Consider the following 23,597-nt stretch of genomic DNA (forward strand, 5'->3'; position numbering starts at 1 on the left):
GGTCTTGCCAAGTTCCACAGATTCATTCTGAGGAAAAAAAAAATCAGCTATAGAGTCCTTCAACATCAGGTTACTAGTTATTCAGCATTGCAGGGCTAGGCACAGAGTCCTTTTGTCAGCCTTCTTTTCTCAGCCTTTGCTGGTGTAGGTAGTAGCTAGTTATGAGTCAAAAGACAGGTATTTTGATTCACATACTTTGTAAATTGGCCTAAGTATGTATCCCCTGGAGCGGGTGAATTAAACTGGGACTGAAACACTCATGTCTTTTCTTGAAAGAAAAGAAACCAGCAAAGTCTCAAAAGAACTGACTTGTCTTGCCAAGTCCCTGGGCAAACCTGTTACTGAATTTCCTTGATCTAAACTTGGACCTCAGGAGTGACCCCAAGGACCTGTGAATCAGTTCAGTTCAGTCACTCAGTCATGTCCGACCCTTTGTGACCCCACAGACTGCAGCACAACAGGCCTCCCTGTCCATCACCAACTCCTGGAGCTTACTCAAACTCATGTCCATCAAGTCAGTGATGCCATCCAACCATCTCATCCTCTGTCGTCCCCTTTTCCTCCCACCTTCAATCTTTCCCATACCAGGAGTCTAGACTGAAATCTTTGGAAACACAGTTACTGGCTCTGTGAGGCTCCCATGCTCTGGTGATACCTGTCTGCTCTCATAGAGTATCACAGCCTAGGATCCTAAGTAGCCTTTTAGGATTGGCTCTAAGCCTTGACTTTGAATGTTCAGATTGTCCTTATCCTAGTAGTTACTTATCTGTCTTTTTCCTCATCCTCTTAGTATAACCAGTTGTGATACACTGAGTCTAAATAAAAGGAAATTAGGTCCCTAATACCTAAGATAGAGAGACTTTAGCCATCATCAAATTACACAAACACTAACCACAGAGAGACTGATTCTGAAAGTTACTAATGTGTTTAATTATCATGCATATCACTTAACAGCCCCATGCCTCAGTTTCTCTGTTTATTGTGTGCCTGCGATAATGCTATGCATTGTGATTGCTCCTAACAATAATCGTGATCCATAAGGAGCTCATCAGTTCAGTTCAGTTCGGTTCAGTCACTCAGTCATGTCCGACTCTTTGCGACCCCATGAATCACAGCACACCAGGTCTCCCTGTCCATCACCAACTCCTGGAGTTCACTCAAACTCATGTCCATCGAGTCAGTGATGCCATCCAGCCATCTCATCCTCTGTCGTCCCCCTCTCCTCTTGCCCCCAATCCCTCCCAGCATCAGTCTTTTCCAATGAGTCAACTCTTCCCATGAGGTGGCCAAAGTACTGGAGTTTCAGCTTTAGCATCATTCCTTCCAAAGAATCCCAGGGCTGATCTCCTTCAGAATGGACTGGTTGGATCTCCTTGCAGTCCAAGGGACTCTCAAGAGTCTTCTCCAACACCACAGTTCAAAAGCATCAATTCTTCGGCGCTCAGCTTTCTTCACAGTCCAACTCTTGTATCCATACATGACCACTGAAAAAACCATAACCTTGACTAGACGGACCTTTGTTGGCAAAGTAATGTCTCTGCTTTTGAATATGCTATCTAGGTTGGCCATAACTTTCCTTCCAAGGAGTAAGTGTCTTTTAATTTCATGGCTGCAGTCACCATTTGCAGTGATTTTGGAACCCAAAAAATAAAGTCTGCCACTGTTTCCACTGTTTCCCCATCTATTTCCCATGAAGTGATGGGACCAGGTGTCATGATCTTAGTTTTCTGAATGTTGAGCTTTAAGCCAACCTTTTCACTCTCCTCTTTCACTTTCATCAAGAGGCTTTTTAGTTCCTCTTCACTTTCTGCCATGGGCTTCCCTGGTGGCGCAGAGGTTAAAGCGTCTGCCTGCAATGCAGGAGACCTGGGTTCGATCCCTGGGTTGGGAAGATCCCCTGGAGAAGGAAATGGCAACCCACTCCAGTATCCTTGCCTGGAGAATCCCATGGACGGAGGAGCCTGGTGGGCTTCAGTCCACGGGGTCGCAAAGAGTCGGACATGACTGAGTGACTTCATTTCACTTTCACTTCACTCACTTTCTGCCATAAAGGTGGTGTCATCTGCATATCTGAGGTTATTGATATTTCTCCTGGCAATCCTGATTCCAGCTTGTGCTTCTTCCAGCCCAGCGTTTCTCATGATATATTCTGCGTATAAGTTAAATAAGCAGCGTGACAATATATAGACTATCTGAAAATATACAGAAGTACATCAAGGATATAGAAAATTGATACTGCTGATAAATTTTATCTTAGAGGGATATACAGAGGAGAAACAGTGGGAAGAAGCAAGTAACCCAGACTGAAGGGTAAAGAATAGCCCAGGGGAGCCTCTTGGAAAGGGTGAGTTCAGTTTAAATGTTAGGTGAGAAAGAAGGGGACTCCAAATATAGGTGACAGTGTGTACAAAGTCATTATAGGAAAAGGAATGCTCTTGTCTTAGGAACTGCAGGTAGCTTGGTATGGTTGAAGTAGACCTTGATTAAAATCCTTTGATGATTCTCCATAGATTTCAGGATTCAGGTTCAGTTGCCCAGCTTTGCTCACAAAGCCCTTCATGCTCTGACTGTTCCTCCATAGTCTTATCTCCTATGTGTGCATTTCACTCTAGACCACTAGATGTTCAGACAGGGACTGAGTAAATGTCAATGATGGAGAAATCAGGCTAATTTCAGATATGACCAAGTGATGTCAGTACTGGGACAGACTGAATTCAACAGTAAATGGCAAAAAAAAAAAAAAGAGAGATGAGTTCAGTTTTAGATATTTTGAGTTTGAATTACCTATATATTATCCAAATGGAAATTCCACAAAGTTCAAAGAAATATAGATCTGTATTTACTCAAAAATATCTTTGATATGGTGGTCCTCAGTAGTATAGCCTGTTGTTGAAGCCATAGGTTTGTATGAGGTCAACCAGAAAGCACGTGGTGTGAGAAGACCTGTAAATGAGAATAACGCCTAAGACAACATTGACAATTAAAAAGTGAGCAAAGGAAGAAGAGGAGAAAAGTGGGACTGAGAAGGAGCACTTGGAGAAATTGGTGCACTGAAAGCCAAGAAATAGAGAGGGAGCAGTTAACAGAGTTCATGTCAAGATACAAAGTAAACTGTATTTATTGGCTTTGGTAATACACAGATGTGATTCAAGATGTAAGCGATCTTCAGTCAAGTGTTCAAAGTAGAAGACAAGTTACAGTTGTTGGGGGAGTGAAAGAAGAGGAAGTGGAAATGATTGTGGACTATTATTTAAATACAAAAGAGATTTGTATATTCTTATTTACTAAAAGCATTTGAAGATAGAGAACTAAGTGTGTTGAGTAGGGAAAGGATGGGACCCTGGTGACAGATGAAGAGATTAGCCTTGGACTGAAAGGATGACCTTTTTCACAGAGATGGAAATGTAGGAAGGAAGGTTGCATTCATATGCAAGATGAGAGGGATAAATTGCAGGCACTTGGCTTTGATTTTCTCAGTGGAGTAGGAAACAGGGTCATCTGCTCAGAATAAGGTTCTGCTGCTAAGTCGCTTCAGTCGTATCCGACTCTGTGCGGCCCCAGAGATGGCAGCCCACCAGGCACCCCCCGTCCCTGGGACTTTCCAGGCAAGAACACTGGAGTGGGTTGCCATTTCCTTCTCCAATGCATGAAAGTGAAAAGTGAAAGTGAAGTTGCTAAGTCATGTCCGACTCCTAGCGACCCCATGGAGTGCAGCCTACCAGGCTCCTCCGTCCATTGGATTTTCCAGGCAAGAGCACTAGAGTGGGGTGCCATTGCCTTCTCCAAGGTTCTAAGGAAAGAAATCAAATTTGGAAGAATCACTGGCAGTAAATGGGAAGAGAACCAGAGAAAGTTGCAGTGAGACTGAGTAAATAAGCAGAACTTACTGATATTCATGGAAGAAAGACATGAAAATCAACTTGGAACTTTTTATTAGCATAAAGTCCTGCTATACCCATATTGAACTTAAATATTAAAATATGTTTTGTAGAATTTACCAAGTATATTGAAAAAATCACCTGTTCTCATTATAAATAATAAAAATTTACCACTAATGGCCCCCGTAGGAATTAAAGGCCTACAGAAAATGTGTGGACTTTAAAGATAGATTGACCTAAACTGTACATCTTAGTGTAAGCAACTTTTTTCACTAGAAATATATGTTTATCTGGGATAAAACCCATATGGTAGAAAAATCTCATTTGGACTCTTCCTGAAGTAGATCCACTTTGGCACAACCGGAAAATATCAGCCTTTGTTGCTACCTGGCATTTTTTTAAAAGTTTATGAACAATCCTCAATTGGACATAATAGAGTAGATATCATTATATTTCAGTATTTCATCTCAATATAGATCTCTGTAGTTTCATAATTTTTGGTCCCATGCCTGGACACAAAATAAATGCTTAACAAGTATTTGTAGACTAAAATCATTTATTATTTTAAAAATGTTGAAGGATAATTGTTTCCTTTAAGTTAACCAAAGGTAATTTATTATCAGGAAACTTTCAGCTTTAAGTAACAGGCTTCAAACTGTGAACAACTTAATTGGGAGCAGGGGGAAGATACTTATTAGCAATAATAGTTGGTGAAGTTAAGCTTTAGGCATTATCCAAAGGCTCTAATTATGTAGTCTCTGTCCTTCCTTTATCTCAGTCCTACGTATGTCTTAGATTCACAGCACATGGTGGTACAGCTGCACCCGCCTGTGTCACCCTCACTATCAGATTCCAGTAAAAATATGCCTTATCCCAGCACTTCCAGAAATGTCCTGCAGGAGCACTCAGGGGCCCAACTTGAAACACTTTTCCATCCTTGAGTGAATCACTGTGAAGAACAAGAGACACTGACTGTGCTCTGGCCTTAACTACAGTCATAGAGATAGCTCCCAAGAGTTTCTGATTCCAGGATAGTAGTAGGGGGAGCAGACAAAGATACTGGGAGACAGGTATGCTACAATTCACTATTTGGTTACTTTTGATGATTCTTATTTCATTTTCCTGACATTTTAATGATAAATTTTCCTTGTTGAATCCAGGCAACACCTCGAATAAGAATCCTCTCTGGAGGGAGATATTTGCAAATTAATAATGCAGATCTAGGTGATACAGCCAATTATACCTGTGTTGCCAGCAACATTGCGGGAAAGACTACAAGGGAGTTTATTCTCACTGTCAATGGTAAGAAAGCTTAACCGCTGTTTCACAATTTAAAAATTTAGACAGGACATTCAAAGAGAGAACATTTTTCTTTTTTATGAGCATACTAAACAAACTCTTGTGCTTATCTTATTTCTTTTGACATAGACAACATGTGACATTTGTGCTATATCTATATTCAAACTAACTCAACATCAAAAATATAATTAAAGATGCATTTCTCTTAGAGGACAATACATGTCCAATTGTTATCAGCATATTCTGATATTTTATATCATTCAGATCAGAGCCACTGGAGAAGTTAATACACTAAATCTCTGGGTGACAAGTAGCCAATTATTTAGTCACTTTTATTGATGTTGGGGTTTGATTATATATGTGCTAGACAGAGACTGCCATGGGACTGTACTTTTCTCAAATATAAAATCTAAACACTAAAATTTGCCAAATTTCAGGAATATGACACTGACTTTTAAAAACCGTCCCTCTGATGTTTTAATAGATGAAATTTTACAAGTTGGATGACCCAGGCAGTTAATATTGCTAACACTAAAATTAAAATTCAAGTTTTGTATTCCCATGTGAACTCAGTGATTAGTAAAATACATGCTCTGAGACTTGCATGATTAATCACAGATGTGTTTTTTTAAACAGCCCACTTTCTAAGCTTTATTTAAAGTGAAGTTGTTCCAGTGTTAACATTCTCTGACCATTATTTGGCCAAAGAGAAATAAGAAATATCATCTTTAATTTGTATCATACCAGAGCTGGGTTTTTTTTAATCTTTTCAAGCCTCTTCCATAGAAAGACAGATTTCACACACCATGAGTGAGTGAGTGAAAGTTGCTCAGTCACGTCCGATTCTTTGCAACCCCATGGACTATACAGCCTGTCGAATTTTTCAGGCCAGAATATTGGAGTGGGTAGCCTTTCCCTTCTCCAGGGGATCTTCCCAATCCAGAGCTCGAACCCAGGTCTCCCACATTGCAGGCGGATTCTTTACCAGCTGAGACACAAGGGAAGCCCTTCACACACCATATCAGGGATTTAAAGCCCCTTCATTTTTGAGTAGATTTTTAAATAAAATCTTGAGTAAGGTTTTAGGAATTCAACCCCAATTCTATTTATACTAACCTGAATTAGCTGTAGGCAAAGCCATATATTAGACTCAAATCTCAGCTTATATTATTACCTAGTCAGAGTCTTAGTTCAGGCTGTGTTACTGATATAAATGAAATTTTCCACATGCATCTCTTTTACAGTTCCTCCAAGCATAAAGAGTGGCCCCCAGAGTCTTGTCATTCACTTAAATAAGTCAACTCTATTGGAATGCTTTGCGGAAGGCGTGCCAGCCCCAAGGATAACATGGAGAAAGGATGGAGCTGTTCTATCTGGTAGTCATGCAAGGTAACAGTTCTAGAAAAGGATGAAAAATACTGTAGGGACTGAAATGTAAGTTTTTAAATATTTGATCCAATGCATTATTTGAGTCTTTTCATTCTAAAATTAGAGGAGGGTTCAGGATGGGGAACACATGTATACCTGTGGTGGATTCATTTTGATATTTGGCAAAACTAATACAATTATGTAAAGTTTAAAAATAAAATAAAATTTAAAAAAATAAAATAAAATAAATTTAGTCTCTTCATCTTAATAAGAGAATCAGACTACGGTATTTTAAAACCCTAACTCTAATTCCTAAAAGCTTGCATCCAAAATGTAACAATTATAATGTATCCAAGATCATAAGTCCATCTGCTATACCCCTTTTCAGAATATCCCTTTTTTCTACCAAGGGTATTACAAGTTTCTGAAGCAGGAAAAGGACTAAAAATGGATAACTGAGTCTTTTAAAATGCTCTCAGTTAAAATGTGCATAATCAGAAAGACTCATATTCAGAGACCTTCACGTGTGATTTCTTCTAGATACTCTGTCTTGGAAAATGGATTCCTTCGCATCCAGTCGGCACAAGTGACTGACGGTGGGCGATATTTGTGTATGGCCACCAGTGCCGCGGGGACAGACCGCAGGCGAATCGATTTACAGGTCCACGGTAAATATACCTTTAGGAACAACTTCCGGTCTCAGAGTCAAATGCTCTTTGGTTGCCTAAACCAGTGGGGTCATAGCACAAAGACCTTCAGGTCCAGCGCTCTATTATAAACAATCAAGACTCATGGTGAATAGCATTATCGCAGCACTGTGTGAGTTCAGAGAACCTTATTGTGTTCATAATTGTAAAGTAAGTTATCTGTGATTAATTTCAGTTTGGCAGAGATACTTCAAATGGCATACTGTTGCTGACTGTGTTTTCTCTCTTACTTTTGACTGTTTCAGTTCCTCCATCCATTGCTCCGGGTCCTACCAACATATCTGTAACAGTAAATGTTCAAACCACTCTGGCTTGTGAGGCTACTGGCATACCGAAACCGTCAGTCAACTGGAGGAAAAACGGGCATCTTCTGAATGTGGATCAAAATCAGAATTCATACAGGTAAGGAGCAATTTATCTGGAAAATTCCACCAGCTATTTAGAAACATATTTTTCAAAGAATTAACATTTTCGCTTTATCAATGGGGACAGAAAATGTATAAAGTACGAAGAACTAGCTAGTATGCAGAGAGTATATTATTTTTTTCTTAGTATTGAATTAGTTTTTCAATCTAAAGTATTTTTTCTGAATTACAGGTACAACTTCTCTTTCCATAAGCCCTGTGGATGACTGTCAGTGAGCTCTATAGCATTAAATTTCCATTCTGCTGCTGTTTTTAGCACCTTTCATAATTTTATAATGACAAAGGATAAAAACATCATTTAGTATAAAAGAAAAAGTACTCTTTAAAAATAATATGAGTTTTAGTTGCAGAATAAAAATCAAATTTTATACCTTCAGATACAGTGTAGGTATTTGGCAGCATGTGTAAGGAGAAAGTGGAGAAGGCAATGGCACCCTACTTCAGTACTCTTGCCTGGAAAATCCCATGGATGGAGGAGCCTGGAAGGCTGCAGTCAGTCCATGGAGTCGCTGAGGGTCGGACACGACTGAGTGACTTCACTTTCACTTTTCACTTTCATGCATTGGAGAAGGAAATGGCAACCCACTCCAGTGTTCTTGCCTGGAGAATCCCAGGGACGGGGGAGCCTGGTGGGCTGCCGTCTATGGGGTCGCACAGAGTTGGACACAACTGAAGCGACTTAGCAGCAGCAGTAAGGAGGAAGAATAGCAGTTTCACCAATTTTCTGTACTCTTCCAGCTTTACTACCATTCTTCTTACTATATCATATTTTTAAAGACTAACCTTAAAAATACTACATATTTCTGATTCCTTAGATGAGCATTTCTTGTGTTAATAGATATCTTGTCAAAAGATTTGCTATATCACTAAAAACAAGTTTTCATAGACCTACCCTGATAAAAATTGATTCTGTTACATCTGAAAATATAAATTAGGAGGGTTTCAGTGGAAAATCTGTTGCGTCTCTTTCTCATCCTTTTAATCCTTTGGCATTGGGGGTTTAATGACTTGAAAGCATACTCTATGTGGAAAATGCCAATGCCCTTGAATTAAGAAGCAGGTCAAATCTGTTCCCATTGAATCAAATTATTCCCATCCATCAGTGCACAGTTTGAGGTAAGAAAATAGATATTCTTATTTAGATTACTTTAAATAATGTATGTGTGTTTACTCAGCCTTTTGTATATTTGAAGTGATTCAGATAACTTTAGTTTTGAGTTTATTTCAAGTTAGACTCTGATTTATGTACTGTGCATCTCCAAGGTATCCACCACATGTAAGGAGACATGTGAAGCAGGGAAAGCTGCAAGACAGACTTATGGTTACCTATCAGTCAGTGGAAATAATCAAATTCCAAGCTGCAAAGTTACTATGACATTTAGAGATCATCTGTGTGAAGCATCTGAGATGGCACCAGGAATGTATCTGGTGGTCAGTAAACAGCGGCTATCATCAGTGTGCTCATTTCACTGTATTTCACCTAGGAGAGCATGGTTGGTCACGCTATCAGCATTCAGAAACTGCAGGATTCCCTCTTAAGGCAATCATTCTACACCACTGCTTCCTGCAGATGATGAGGTTGAGGCCCTGTTAACCCACTGCCATATAAACTTAAAGTCTGATACATAAAATGATGCTCACTTTAACATTTGAGGGAAGAGTTCTCTTTCCCTCAGTTCACAACATGGTACCATGTTGAACCAACTAGAAACATTTATGAAAACTGATATATAGCACCTCATTGCTTTGAAATCTCTTCTAGGCTCCTTTCTTCAGGTTCACTGGTAATTATTTCCCCTTCTGTGGATGACACTGCAACCTATGAGTGCACGGTGACCAATGATGCCGGAGAGGACAAGAGAGCTGTGGATCTCACTGTCCAAGGTAGAACTGGCTTAGTATGTGGACTGAAAGTTATTATAATGATATCATTTCTTCACAAAGGGCTTCCTTTTCCACTTACCAAACATTCACTTTCAGTGTAGAAAGAGAAGGATTTATGAGTAGGCTCTGGAAATCTGTCAGGGTTGGAAATATGTAGTTTTCTTTCTATTTGTTGTTGTTTTTTAGTTCCACCTTCCATTGCTGATGAGCCTACAGACTTTCTAGTAACCAAACACACCCCCACAGTGATCACCTGCACTGCTTCAGGAGTTCCATTTCCCTCAATCCACTGGATGAAGAATGGTGTAAGACTGCTTCCCAGAGGAGAGGGCTATAGAATTCTGTCCTCAGGTAAGACCCAGCTCAGTGATTACACAGATATAGATTGGGTTAGTTACTAATGGATGGCCTTACTTGGACTTTTGTTGCACCAAAATAAAAGAAAAAACATATCAATATTCCTAGGCTTAGGCATTTGGGAAAAAATTCAGTTAGGGTTGGGAGGGGAATGAGGGAAAGGGATAGGAAAAAACCTAAAAACAAAATAATAAATAATAACTAAAACTGATCTCCATGTATTCAGCATGACCACTTAGATTTTATGTGCATATTTTCTAAACCTAAGGTTTGGAAGGGTTTCCCTGGTAGCTCAGTGGTAAAGAATCCACCTGTTAATGCAGGAGCTACAGGAGTCGCATGTTCAGTCCGTGGGTCGGGAAGATCCCCTGGAGGAGGAAATGGCAACCCATTCCAGCATTCTTGTCTGGGAAACCCCATGGACAGAGGAGCCTAGCGGGCTGCAGTACATGTGTGCGGTAGTCACTCAGTCGGTCATGTCCAATTCTTTGCAATCCATGCACGGCAGCCCACCAGGCTCCTCTGTCCATGGAATTCTTCAGGCAAGAATACTGGAGTGGGTTATTTCCTTCTCCAGGGGAATCTTCCCAACCCAGGGATCAAACGCAGGTCTCCTGCACTGCAGACACTTTACTGCCTGAGCCACCTGGGAAGCTCAGTCCATAGGGTCGCGAAAGAATTGGACACAACTTTGCGACTAAACATCAAGGTTTTAAAATTTTACTCATTGCCTTTGAGTGAACCACACTTCTTTGGCCAAACAGAATGTCCATTCATTTAATAAACATTTAATACCTAAAATGGGCTATGTACTCCACTAAATTTCTGAAGATCTAAAACTAAGACAGGGTTCTTGCTTTCAAGTTTTCTATAATTTAACAAGTAAGATTGGGTGGCAAGTGTTATGATGTGGCTGTTTTTTGAGAGTGGTTGTAAACACCATTTATAAAATTTAAGCTCTGAAAATTTTATGTATTAAAGAGAAAAAATAATTCACCTAAATGAAAATGCAGGTGATTCACATTCGTGTTTCTGAAAATTTATCCTGGATTGAGGAGGAGGATAAAAAGTAGCAACTAACATCCTGGGGCTTTATGAGTGTGTGCATCTTATGCTAAGAGAATTTATTTCTTCAAAAGAAGGAAAATAATGAAAGATGAACTTGGTTCTCATCGCAAAGTATGTTGGCTATCTCAGAAATCTGCATAGATGGGTAGCAAGTAAAATCATAAAATATAAATTAACTACCCTTCACCACAAAGTACTGTGCTAAGAGAACAGTTTAGAACTTTCTCAGAAAGAAAGAGTCACCCTATGACCCAGCAACTCCACTCCTAGGTATCTACCCAGAGAAATAAAAACATATGTCCACGCAAAGATTTATGCGCAAACATTGGAGAATCCCAGGGACAGGGGAGCCTGGTGGGCTGCCGTCTGTGGGATCGCACAGAGTCGGACACGACTGAAGTGACTTAGCAGCAGCAGCAGCATTCATGTAGCAATCTTCTGAATAGCCAAAAATTAGAAGCAGTGTAAATTTCCATTAACTGGTTAGTGGATAAACAATGGGAATTACTTTACACAATGGAATTCTCTTTAACAATAAAATGGAACACAAATATTGACACATGCGACAACAGATGCAACTCAAAAACTATGCTCACAGTAGAAGTCAGACACAAAAGATTTCGGTATGATCTCATCTAGGTAAAATGTCCAGAAGAGGTCAATATTTAGAGACAGAAAGTAAATTAGTGATCACTGGGGCTGAGAGTGAGGCAGGACTATAAATGGGGGTAGATTTCTTTTTGGTGTAATGAAAATGATCTAAAATTAAACTGTGATAATTGCATGAGTCTGTAATATGCCAGGAGTTACTGAATTGTACATTTAAATGGCTGAATTTTATAGTCTGAAAATTTGCCTAAATAAAGTTGTTAATGGTGTTTTTTTTTTTTTTTTAAGTTCTGTGCTAGGTAGGCACAGGGAATACAAGCCAAGTACCCCCATGCGAGAGGGACAGAAACACAAAAATCAGAGACATGGTTTATCAAACCAGAAAAAGAGGAATGCCCTATGCATGAAATTCTTCTTTCCTTTTTAGGAGCAATTGAAATACTTGACACTCAACTAAGCCATGCTGGAAGATATACTTGTGTTGCCAGGAATTCAGCTGGTTCTGCACATCGACATGTAAGCCTTCATGTCCAAGGTATGAAAGGGTACTTATTCATTAAAATATTGCTGTTATCTCTTTAAGTCATGTTTTTTCTTCAAAAATGGTCCTGTCTAGGGTCATAAACCACAGTAATATTTTGGGGCAATGAAAGCTGATAGATATTCTTCAGCAGACTACAGAAAGCATACAGATGACAAACCACACTGAACAACCTCTAAATTATTTTCGTTGAATTTTCACGATCTGTTTCTGATTTTAGTCTTTTCTCTGGAGTTCTTCTAATGGAAACTGGCTATAGTAACAAGATTCAAAAAGCAACGTGATATGGCTGATATGTGCTTTTCCCTGGGCCAATGAAATCACTAATATCTTGGAAGTGTGAATTCAGACAGGTTTAACCTCACGGCTACTGTAGACATTTATGCCACTAACAAGAGTCCTTGCAACATTTCTGTTGATTGGTTCTTACAGAGCCTCCAGTCATTCAGCCTCAGCCAAGTGAGCTGGACGTCATTCTAAACAATCCCATTTTATTACCCTGTGAAGCAACAGGGACACCCAGTCCTTTCATCATTTGGCAAAAAGAAGGCATCAGTGTCATCAGTTCAGGTACTGTTTCTCTCAGGACAATCATGGCAACTCAGTTTTATTTTTCAGAAGTCAGTATAATTTTTTTAACAAAAGTAAAAATTCTTCTCACCCTGTTCTAACTATGATGTAGGTAGAAGCCATGCAGTTCTTCCCCGTGGCGGCTTGCAGATCTCCAGAGCTGTCAGAGAGGATGCTGGTACTTACATGTGTGTGGCTCAGAATCCAGCTGGTACAGCCTTGGGCAAAATCAAGTTGAATGTCCAAGGTAAGTACATATGCTTATATCAGTGCCTATCAAAATTCATATTATGTCAAATAATGATGCTGCCATAGTCCTTCATATTCTTAGTTTACATTATTCTATTTGTTTTCTATTCTATTTCTATTCTGTTACTCTTTTGAAGAAAAAAATTTAGTGCTCAGGTGGTTTGGGGGCATTATTTGTATAAGAAAACTGAGACATCTCATATTTTTAATTTCTGTGAATCTCCATTTGGTACTTCTATTGTAGCACATATTTAAGATGATTTTTAAAACCATTTTCTCCATAATGGTAGTCTGTATATATTACAAAACACTGGATTGTAATATCCACTTAAAAATCATAATTGTTTTTAATTTTATAAAATGACAGAAGTTCTGAAACCAAAAAGTAAGTCATATTGCAAGTAAACCAACTTGATGAGAAAAAATATATAAGAAGAAAGTGGGTTTTTTTTTTCATAGTTACATTTTCTTGATGTAATGTTCATATCTTGCATGCATTGCTTTTGTGGATAAAAACCTGACCTAGAAATGGGTTCTGAGCTACTCAGTTCACACTGGCTGGTTTGAATTTCCTTGTAATGTGATTTTCCTAGGGTGAATGAATAACTGTAGTTAAGCTCACTTACTTATCTGCAGGTTATAAATCTAATTTCCTTGTATTTTTCAACAATTTTAATAAACATTTATTGGGATGTTAAGTAGAAATACATTGAACATTACAGACATAATATTTTTATGGTGTGAAGAAGGGAAAAACAAAACCAGTCTTCTCTGGGGGGACCATTAGAGCTGAGATCTGAATGATGAGTGAGGATGAGCCATGTAAAGGTAGCAGAGTGCCCACGGAAGAGAAGGCAGCATGTGTAAGGGTCCCGAGGCAGGAAGGGTAAGAAAAGAATCGTGGCTGACAGTGAACATGGGGAGGCTGACGAATGGAAAGGAGATCAGAAACTAAGCAGGGCCAGTGCACGGAACCCCTGAAAGACCAGAGGAGGGGGAGATTTTCTTTTCTGTGCAATATTGAAGGCTGTCCATGATTTAACAAAGACTCTTGTTTGGTTTTAAGAAGCTCTCTTTTGCTGGTATGTAGGTAATGATTTAGAGAAAGCTGAAGACTAGATCTGGAAGAACTAGTAAAGTGCTTAGGCCAGGGGTCCCCAACCCCCAGGATCTAAGACCTGATGTTTGGAGGCGAAACTGATGTAATAATAACATAAATATAGTGCACAATAAATGTAATGTATTGAATCATCCCAAAACCAGTCCCCCTCCTCAGTCCATGGAAAACTTGTCTTCCATGAAACTAGTTCCTGGTGCCAAAAATGTTGAGGACCACTGCTCTAGGCATCATGCAGTATGGTCTGGCTGGGGGTGGGAGTATTTCTGGGAGTCACAGGGGTAAATGAAAAAAAAGGGGTGGATTCAAGAATTTTGGAGGAGATATACTAGCCAGGATCGCTGATTAATCAGATTGGGAGGTTAGGAAAAGAGAAGAGTTCATGATGTTTCCTGGGCTTTGGGCTTGAGTGGAGATAGTGCTATGGGGGGTTCAAGGAGAGGAACTAGTTTTGGAGGAAGGAAAACACGATTTCTGATCATGTTCAGTTCAGTTCAGTTCAGTCACCTAGTTGTGTCGAACTCTTTGCAACCCCATGAATCGCAGCACACCAGGCCTCCCTGTCCATCACCAACTCCCGGAGCTCACCCAAACTCATGTCCATCGAGTCCATGATGCCATCCAGCCATCTCATCCTCTGTCATCCCCTTCTCCTGCCCCCAATCCCTCCCAGCATCAGAGTCTTTTCCAATGAGTCACCTCTTTGCATGAGGTGGCCAAAGTACTGGAGTTTCAGCTTCAGCATCAGTGTTCCAATGAACACCCAGGACTGATCTCCTTTAGGATGGACTGGTTGGATCTCCTTGCAGTCCAAGGGACTCTCAAGAATCTTCTCCAACACCACACTTCAGAAGCATCAATTCTTCAGTGCTCAGCTTTCTTTACAGTCCAACTCTCACATCCATACATGACCACTGGAAAAACCATAGCCTTGACTAGACAGACCTTTGTTGGCTGATCATGTTAGATGTGGGAAACTGTTAGAAATCCTAGCAGAGATGTCAAAAAGCATTGATTATTTATGAATTCAGGACTCAAGGGAGAAGTACAGTCTAAGATACAAATTTGGAAGTAATTAGGATTTTTCAGTCCACAAGACTGGATGACTATTTGGATAGAAAAGAGCCCAGGACTCTGCATTGTTAAAGAGGTCTGAAAAACAGAATGCTAAAAAGAAAAACAAAGGAGAGGGAAAAGATGACAGAGGAAAACTAGATGGAGTCAAGGAAAGGACAGTGTTTCAAGAAGGAGTAGACAGATTTTTTTTTTTTTTTAACTCAAGGGAGAGTCAGTTAAGATGATGACCAAGAAATAGTCATTGGTTTTGGCAACATTGTTGTTCAGTTGCTCAGCTGTGTCCAATTCTTTGTGACCAGATGGACTGCAGCATGCTAGGGTTTCATGTTATTCACAGTCTCCCAGAGTGCTCAAACTCATGTCCTTTGAGTCCGTGATACTATTCAACCATCTCATCCTCTGCCGTCCCCTTCTCCTCCTGCCCTCAATCTTTCCCAGCATTAGGGTCTTTTCCAGTGAGGCAGCTCTTCCCATCATGTGGCCAAAGTGTTGGAGCTTCAGCTTTAGCCTTAGTCCTTCCAGTGAATATTCAGGGTTGATTTCCCTTAGGATTGACTGGTTGGATCTCCTTGCTATCCAAGGGACTGTCAAGAGTCTTCTCTAACACCACAGTTCAAAAGCATCAATTCTTTAGCCCTCAGCCTTCTTATGGTCCAACTCTCATAGCCATACATGACTACTAGAAAAACCATAGCTTTGACTAGATGGGCCTTTGTAGGCAAAGTAATGTCTCTGCTTTTTAATATGCTGTCTAGGTTTGGCATAGCTTTTCTTCCAAGGAGCAAGCATCTTTTAATTTCATGGCTACAGTCACCATCTGCAGTGATTTTGGAGCCCAAGAAAATAAAGTCTGTCACTGTTTCCACTGTTTCCCCACCTATTTGCTATGAAGTGATGGGACCAGATGCCATGATCTTCGTTTTTTGAATGTTGAGTTTTAAGCCAGCTTTCTCACTCTCTTCTTTCACCTTCATCAAGAGGTTCTTTAATTCCTCTTTAGTGTCATCTGCATATCTGAGGTTATTGATATTTCCCCCCACAGTCTTGATTCCAGCTTGTGCTTCATCCACTGGGATCATATAAAAGAATTAGTGAGGATTTTTTCTTTCACTAGTTGATTAAAATTACATGAGCAATTATGGGACAAAGAAACACATTAAAACAACTAATAGGATTTCAGTATTCCAAAAGCAATCAGAGATAACTGCATACTCTAGAGGCATGAAAAACTCTGAATAGACTCTCTCTTTTCAGATAGAGTAAGTAGGGACTTCCCTGGTGGTCCACTGGTTAAGATTCCGTGCTTCCAATGCAAGAGGCATGGGTTTGATCCCTGATTGGGGAACTAGGATCCCACATGCCATGCAATGGGAACAACAACAACAGAAAATCTCTAACAGATAACAGTATGTAATAGCAAGCAGAAAATCAACCAGATAACTTTGGTTGATATGAATAATTTTAAGTTATTCATATTTTTCACAACTTGTTGATTTACTCATTATAATTATGTGTATGTGTGTGTGTGTGTGCGCATGCACGCATGGGTGTGCATACACACTCAGTCATGTCTGACTCTGCGACCCCATGGACTGTAGCCCAACAGGCTCCTCTGTCCATGAAATTTTCTAGGCAAGAAAACTGGAGTGGGTTGCCATTTTCTCCTCCAAGGGATCTTCCCAACCCAGGGATCAAACTCGCATCTCTTTTGTCTTCTGCACTGCAGGCAGATTCTTTGCCACGGAGCCAATGGGGAAGCCCACTCATTACTATTAGTGTACCGTAAAATTTGGTCTCCCTTGGTTGGCTGTTTCTGCCCAGCCTCCTCTAGAGACACAGCAGATATTTCCAGGTCTCCGGGACTTGCTATCCACAGGGCATAACTTGGATCAGTAGAGTTCTCAGAGGCCCCTTGTTTCTTACAGCATGTGGTAACAAGGAATATTTTAAATGCATGGCAGACATTTCAGATGATTTTATTCTTTTGGCCTGCACATGTTTAAAAGAGGTAAATTTACCATAGTTTTTTCTGTACCTTGTCAGTGTATCGGGACTTGGATTGACTGACATTGGGAGGGGGTATCATCCTTACCTTCCTTTCTCCTGTGCTTATGATTGGTTGTTCCTCACTTGTGTTTGATTGTTCTCTCGTAATTATGTGATGTGTCTTTAAAGCTCAGTAAAAGAGCCTGAGTGGTAATCACTACTGTAAACACCAGGAAGAGAAACTGTTATCATAAGCCTGTCCACAGTTTTCTGAAAAAGTAGGAAGAGTTTTGTCTGTACAAAGTCAATCCTTAACCAATACGATTCAAACCATGCAGGTCCACTTATTCAGTAGTAAATACTACATTACTGCACAAGCCAAAGTTGGTTAAATCTAAAGACATAAAACCACATATACAGAGGGGCCAAGGATACTGAAGGCCGATTATAAGTTAAATTTGGATTTTCTGTAGTGCAGAGAGTCATCATCCCTACCCCCTGTGCTGTTCAAAGATTAACTGTAATTCTTTTCAACATCCCACTTCTTTATTCATTAAAATAATACATTGTTAAATATGGTCCCAGTATATGAGATCATAAGCACTGCAGGAAAAGCATGAATAAAAGGGTCTGAGCAGGTGAATAATTTCCAAACCTTGAAGAGATCTATTTTTAAAGTTTAAGGAGCTGATGAATGAATCACATAATACATGTATGTTAAAGAAAATACCCCTATCAACACATTCTTAGTTTTCTGGACATGCAATCCCTCATGAGTACATGTTTAAATCTCAAGGTTGATTGTCGTTTATATTTGTTAACTATGTAGAGAATAATTTTCTGCAGTAGATTCAATGAATCTTCTTTTCCAGCAAAAACAAACTGTAGCAACCCTTTGGTGGTGATATGGTAAAATCAGGGCTTTGTTTCTTAACAACGTGACTTCATTTTGCTAGAATAAGACCACATTGCATAAATAGTACATTCAGGCTTTTAAAATGATGTTTAAACTTTGTAACTTTTAGTTCCTCCAGTCATTAGCCCTCATCCTAAGGAATACATCACTGTTGTGGATAAGCCCATCATGCTACCCTGTAAGGCAGATGGCCTCCCACCACCTGACATCATGTGGCATAAAGATGGGCATGTAATTGTGGAGTCAGTCCGCCAGCGCATCCTCAGCTCCGGTGCTCTGCAGATAGCATTTGCTCAGCCTGGTGACGCGGGTCAGTACACGTGCATGGCAGCTAACGTGGCAGGATCAAGCAGCACGAGCACCAAGCTCACCGTCCATGGTAGGTTGTTTAGCATAAGTTATTTCAGTTTACTGCTTTACCATGGCAGAGAGAAGAGACCACCAGGGGAAAATATGATGGAAATAAAAACAACGAAAAACAGCAAACTAGAGTGGAGTGTGGTGTGTGCATGTGGTGTGTAGGTACGCTTGTCCTTCAGATATGCTTTTGGTAGGCTCTGTTTATTTGTGCACATACCTGTGTGAGAGTGATTTTATTAATAAAGCCAGGATAGTTCATCTGTTGCCAATACCCTTATATGGTGACTATTGGGATCTATAAGTTGACTTGTGAGGAGTTCATTTGTTTTGTTGCTCTTCTGCTTTACTTTTCAAATTGCAAGTCCTCTTGGCCCAAAACTAACCAGCATATGACCTACCTAATAACTGTAATGTGAACCCAGTGAGAAGTGGAGATCTATTTGATTCATTAAAGTAGCAAAACATTTACAGGTATATTTTTGTAATATAAAAAAAAAAAAAACACCTGTTTTTCCTTTGTATTCAGACAACTAATAAAATATCTAAAAATCAGCATTGAAATATTTTAGTTATTAATGTATATTTTAAGACTAATGATAGACTAACCATTAATATCAGTAGTAAGAGACAATAAGTAAATTAAACTGTTTTCAACTACTATTTTCAGAAGTATCTCTCATTTTAATAACGAGTTTCTGTTTTTTCTTTTTAAAAAAATTTGTGAAAGTGGTTTTTTTATCTTTCAGGTGTATTTGAATTTTCTAAAATTTTTTTCTTGCTTTCAGTTAATGTAATTGAACTAATTAATACATATTAGTCTTTTGGTTTCAAATAAATAATATTCCTTTTTTCACATGTTTATAGAAAATTTACCAGAAGTAACTGTATACTAAACAACAAAGGGGCTTCCCAGGTAGCTAAGTGGTGAAGAGTCTGCCTGCAGTTCAGAGCCACAGGAGACATGGGTTCAATCCCTGGGTCAGGAAGATCCCCTGGAGGAGGAAATGGCAACCCACTCCAGTATTCTTGCCTGGAAAGTCCCACAGACAGAGGAGCCTGGAGCCAAAGAGTCAGACACAACTGAGCATGCATGCAAACAACAAAGAAATCATTAATAATAACTTAAAAGTATAGGCCACAATTCCCACCCATGATGCAATAAAGCTTGAAAAGTGTAATGAATTTTTAATGCCAAAACCCCAACCCCAAGCAAATTAAAAATTATCATTCTGATTAACAAGTAGGTCAAAGAATATGATTTTATTTTCAAATTATTTAGAAAATCATAAAAATAAGGACACCACATTAAAATGTATCGTATGTACCCAAAACTAAAATCAAGTATAGTGGTCACAGCCTTAAAAGTTTCATTTTGAAAAAGGATAAGTAAATGCACTAGTGTTGCAACTTTATAACTGTTAGCAAAGTTGAAATACCAACTCCAGGGAAACCAGGATAAAGGAGATAATGAAAATATAGCATAAGTTAATGAAAACAAACTGGATATTTATGATATACCATTCAACAAAATAGGTTTTAGGCTTTTTTATGTTATCTATCATTTATGTATGTGTGTGTGCATATGTGCATGTTAAAGCCATATGTGCATGGCTTCAGTTGTGTCTGACTCTGTGCAACCCTATGGACTGCAGCTTGCCAGGCTCCTCTGTTCATGGGATTCTCCAGGAAGAGTACTGGAGTGGGTTGCCATGCCCTCCTCCAGGGGATCTTCCCAACCCAGGGATCGAACCCAGGACTCCTGCATTGCAGGTGGATTCTTTACCATCTGAGCCACCAGGGAAGCCCCAAAATTCTGGAGTGGGTAGCCTATCCCTTCTCTAGGGGAGCTTTCTGACCCAGAAATTGAACCAGGGTCTCTTGCATTGCAGGCAGATTCTTACCAGCTGAGCTACCAGGGAAGCCTGTTTTTGCATATAATTAAATGTTTTCATATCCATATAATCTTTTTTCTTTTTTTGCTGAAACCTAGTTTGTTCTGTAACTTTAAAAAATTTGTGAAGAAGTTGATCCATTTCTCACTGATGTATTTGAATAATTCTGAAATTTACTGTTTGGGGAGGAGAGTATGTTTTTCCCTTTTTAGTCAAGTATTCTTAACATATTTAAACTTTTCTGTTAGAAGTAAATATCTTAGTTCTGAATCCTCTAAGGTATTTCTTCGTACCCTGAAATATTCAGTTGATCTTTCCGTGTTGCCTAAATTCCATTTCAAAAAATTTGAAGCATAAGCAGTATTTGCATGGAATTATGAAATCACTATAAAACACTTCCTCTGTGATAGTATAAAAACTAAATTAAATGTTTTCACCAGTTTTACTTACATTTGTTGTAACATGTGAAGTACTGCAATAAAATTTTTTCTTTAGCTTTAATATGAGGTATTTTATAGTGTTTTAAATTAGTGAGTTTTATTAGTTTGTCCTCACAGTATCTCTGTGATACAAATCCAGCAATTATACAACTGTCGAAGTGGTTTTGGCTTTAGTTGCTCTTGTTTGTTTTATTTCACGGCAATAAGCACAAGAAACTCAAGGGAAAGTCAGTAAGTTGAATAAAATTTAAATATTTCTCACCAGTTCAGTGTTGTTTTTTCCGAGGCTCATTGTAAATACATCCAACATGTACAAATGCCTTAGAATTCTTGCTGGTGTCAAAAATATTGATTGCTTTCAGAGTAACAAACAAATGACTTGATATATTTTGTTAGTATTTCTACCAAGTTACTCGCAAGGGAATCTATTGTGTGTTCCTTTTCAGTGTGAATAATGATTGAACTCAACATCCTGAATGACTTTCTTTTTAAAAACTCTTTATAGTACCACCTAGAATCCAAAGTACAGAAGTACATTACACGGTCAATGAGAATTCACAAGCCGTTCTTCCATGCGTGGCTGATGGAATCCCCACACCAGCAATTAACTGGAAAAAAGACAATGTTCCTTTGGCTAACTTGTTAGGAAAATACACTGTTGAACCCTATGGAGAGCTTATACTGGAAAATGTTGTGGTAAGTTTAATAAATATGAAGAGATACATTGAGACAGATTATTAATTCACCATTTTACTTTTAATGATTTAGCTTGAAAATGTATTTTTTGTTTTGTTTGTTTGTGTCTGTGCCACACAGCTTGCGGGATCTAAGTTCCCTAACCAGGGGTCAAACTGTTCCACAGCAGCCAAAGAGCCAAGTCCTAACCACTGAAGCACCAGGGAATTCCCATGTATTATTTAATAATGAAAGAAAAGTACCCTTCTAAATGCAGGTCAAAAAATTAATTTTATATATATTTCATTTTATGTCCCCAAGGATAGTATTCAGCACATCATGGGAACTTTTAAATGACTTTCTTCTAAAGTTATTTTATTTTTGTGAAAATCTTTGTTTATCAGGAAAATTCTAAGCCTCTATTCTATTCCATGCTTGTAACAATGCATGAGACATTGTTTGAAGAGCAGAAGTGTAAGAATGTGTGATGTTATTAAGCAAACACAAAAAGCAGGCTTTTTTTCTCTTTTCAGGTTTTTAAATAACTTTCAGTCTTAGGGATCTGTGCAAGCTGGGAATCTTGAATATTCTTAGGTGGTATTTCTCCAGTCTGCAGAACAGTAGTTATGGGAAGCATCTGTTTTTCAATATTAGCCCATTTGAAGAAGAATCTGTACCTATGCATACCACATGACTTTAAAAAATTATCATGTGGTTTCAGTGTATCAACACTTGGTACCAACTATTAAACATGATTAAAACGTGAATCACTTTCAGACCTTCTGTGCCTGTCTTTGGGCTTCCCTGGTGGCACAAACGGTAAAGAATCTGCCTGCAGTGCAGGAGACCCAGGTTCTATCCCTGGGTCAGGAAGATGCCATGGAGAAGGGAATGGGTACCCACTCCAGTATTCTTGCCCGGAGAATTCCTTGGACAGAGGAGCCTGGTGGGCTACTGTCCATGGGACCGCAAAGAGTCGGACATGACTGAGTGACTAACACTTTCATTATTCCTTTTCATTACCCTTCGAAGTACCTAAATTTCATTATAAAATCTTCATAGAATTAAATTCAAACAGGTTAAATTGATAAAATTGATCACATTCACTTCATAGTATAATTTCAGCTGTTAGCTAGACTCCTTGATTCCCAGATAAATAGCCCTAGGGATAGGCTAACTTGACCTTATGTGCAAGAAGAAATTGTATTTATTCAAATCTAAGTTTCCATCAATTGTAAGATGCATCTTTATTTTATGTACCGCTAAGAAAGAAAGAAAAAAAAAAAATCCAGTCAAGTAAACTAGAGAAGACCATCAATTTTTAAGTTGTATCCCAATTTCAGACCTATTAAAAGTTAAAAATGTGAACTTAAAAGTGATAAAATAATGTTAAATTTGTTTGTTTAAACTGGTATGCAGTCTCTGGTAGGGACTACTGTCAGATTCAAGAATGTTGAATTTGACCTCTCAGTCACTCTTACAGACCTGAAGGAATTAAATGAGAAAAGTTTAAACTTTTATTGGGACAACTGAGATAAATTTTTTATAATAGCAACAATATAGTACCTTATAAATATCAGATGAAAGACACAAATGATAAGTCTATCTGTGAATAATATGTATAATCTGGATTTTCCAAAACTTTACTTCTGTAAAATCTTTGATTTTTAAACTTAAGATGTTAAGATCTGGGAATTTAAGAGCAGCTAAGTGGTGTCAGGGTGAGGAGACCTTTACATGGAATACGATTTATTTCTGTTTGGCCTTAAAAAATCATTATGAAACCTACCAGTGTTAGATTGTATCTATAGTAAGTGATTATAATTTTTATGCTGCATTGCCAATCAATTACTTGGTGCTTCATTGCAAAGAAAATCTATTCTTAAACTTCTTTTTAAAAAAATAAGGAAAAGTCTGCGCTATGGACCTTAATACAGTCAGAAGCATTCAGTCATTAATTTAACAAATATTTATTGAGTATTGAGTACCTTCTCTGTGATCAGCACAGATTTAGATACTGGGAATAAATACATTGAACAAAGCAACGAAAGATCCTTGCCTTCATGGAGTTTATTCCTAAAGGAGGGAGATAGTCAATAACAAAAATAAATGATGCATTCATTTCAAAAGAATAATAATAAAATAGTAAAAAATAAAAATAAAGAATGTATACAATTCA

The 23,597-nt window shown here is 38.7% G+C and overlaps 1 protein-coding gene across 4 annotated transcripts in view; it reads left to right on the forward strand.

The window, feature by feature from the left end:
- Positions 1 to 23,597, forward strand: part of HMCN1 (hemicentin 1) — a 537,282-nt gene that overhangs the window by 443,134 nt on the left and 70,551 nt on the right. For all 4 annotated transcript variants that reach the window (XM_027565583.1, XM_027565584.1, XM_027565586.1 and 1 more), the window contains 11 exons: positions 5,039 to 5,180; positions 6,422 to 6,566; positions 7,086 to 7,213; positions 7,498 to 7,654; positions 9,440 to 9,561; positions 9,748 to 9,912; positions 12,023 to 12,130; positions 12,569 to 12,706; positions 12,819 to 12,953; positions 18,161 to 18,430; positions 21,249 to 21,439. In XM_027565583.1, the coding sequence (XP_027421384.1) occupies positions 5,039 to 5,180; positions 6,422 to 6,566; positions 7,086 to 7,213; positions 7,498 to 7,654; positions 9,440 to 9,561; positions 9,748 to 9,912; positions 12,023 to 12,130; positions 12,569 to 12,706; positions 12,819 to 12,953; positions 18,161 to 18,430; positions 21,249 to 21,439 (1,701 nt within the window). The remainder of the gene's footprint in view (positions 1 to 5,038; positions 5,181 to 6,421; positions 6,567 to 7,085; positions 7,214 to 7,497; positions 7,655 to 9,439; positions 9,562 to 9,747; positions 9,913 to 12,022; positions 12,131 to 12,568; positions 12,707 to 12,818; positions 12,954 to 18,160; positions 18,431 to 21,248; positions 21,440 to 23,597) is intronic.

This window comes from Bos indicus x Bos taurus, chromosome 16, assembly GCF_003369695.1.
Source record: "Bos indicus x Bos taurus breed Angus x Brahman F1 hybrid chromosome 16, Bos_hybrid_MaternalHap_v2.0, whole genome shotgun sequence".
In the NCBI taxonomy this organism is placed as follows: domain Eukaryota; kingdom Metazoa; phylum Chordata; class Mammalia; order Artiodactyla; family Bovidae; genus Bos; species Bos indicus x Bos taurus.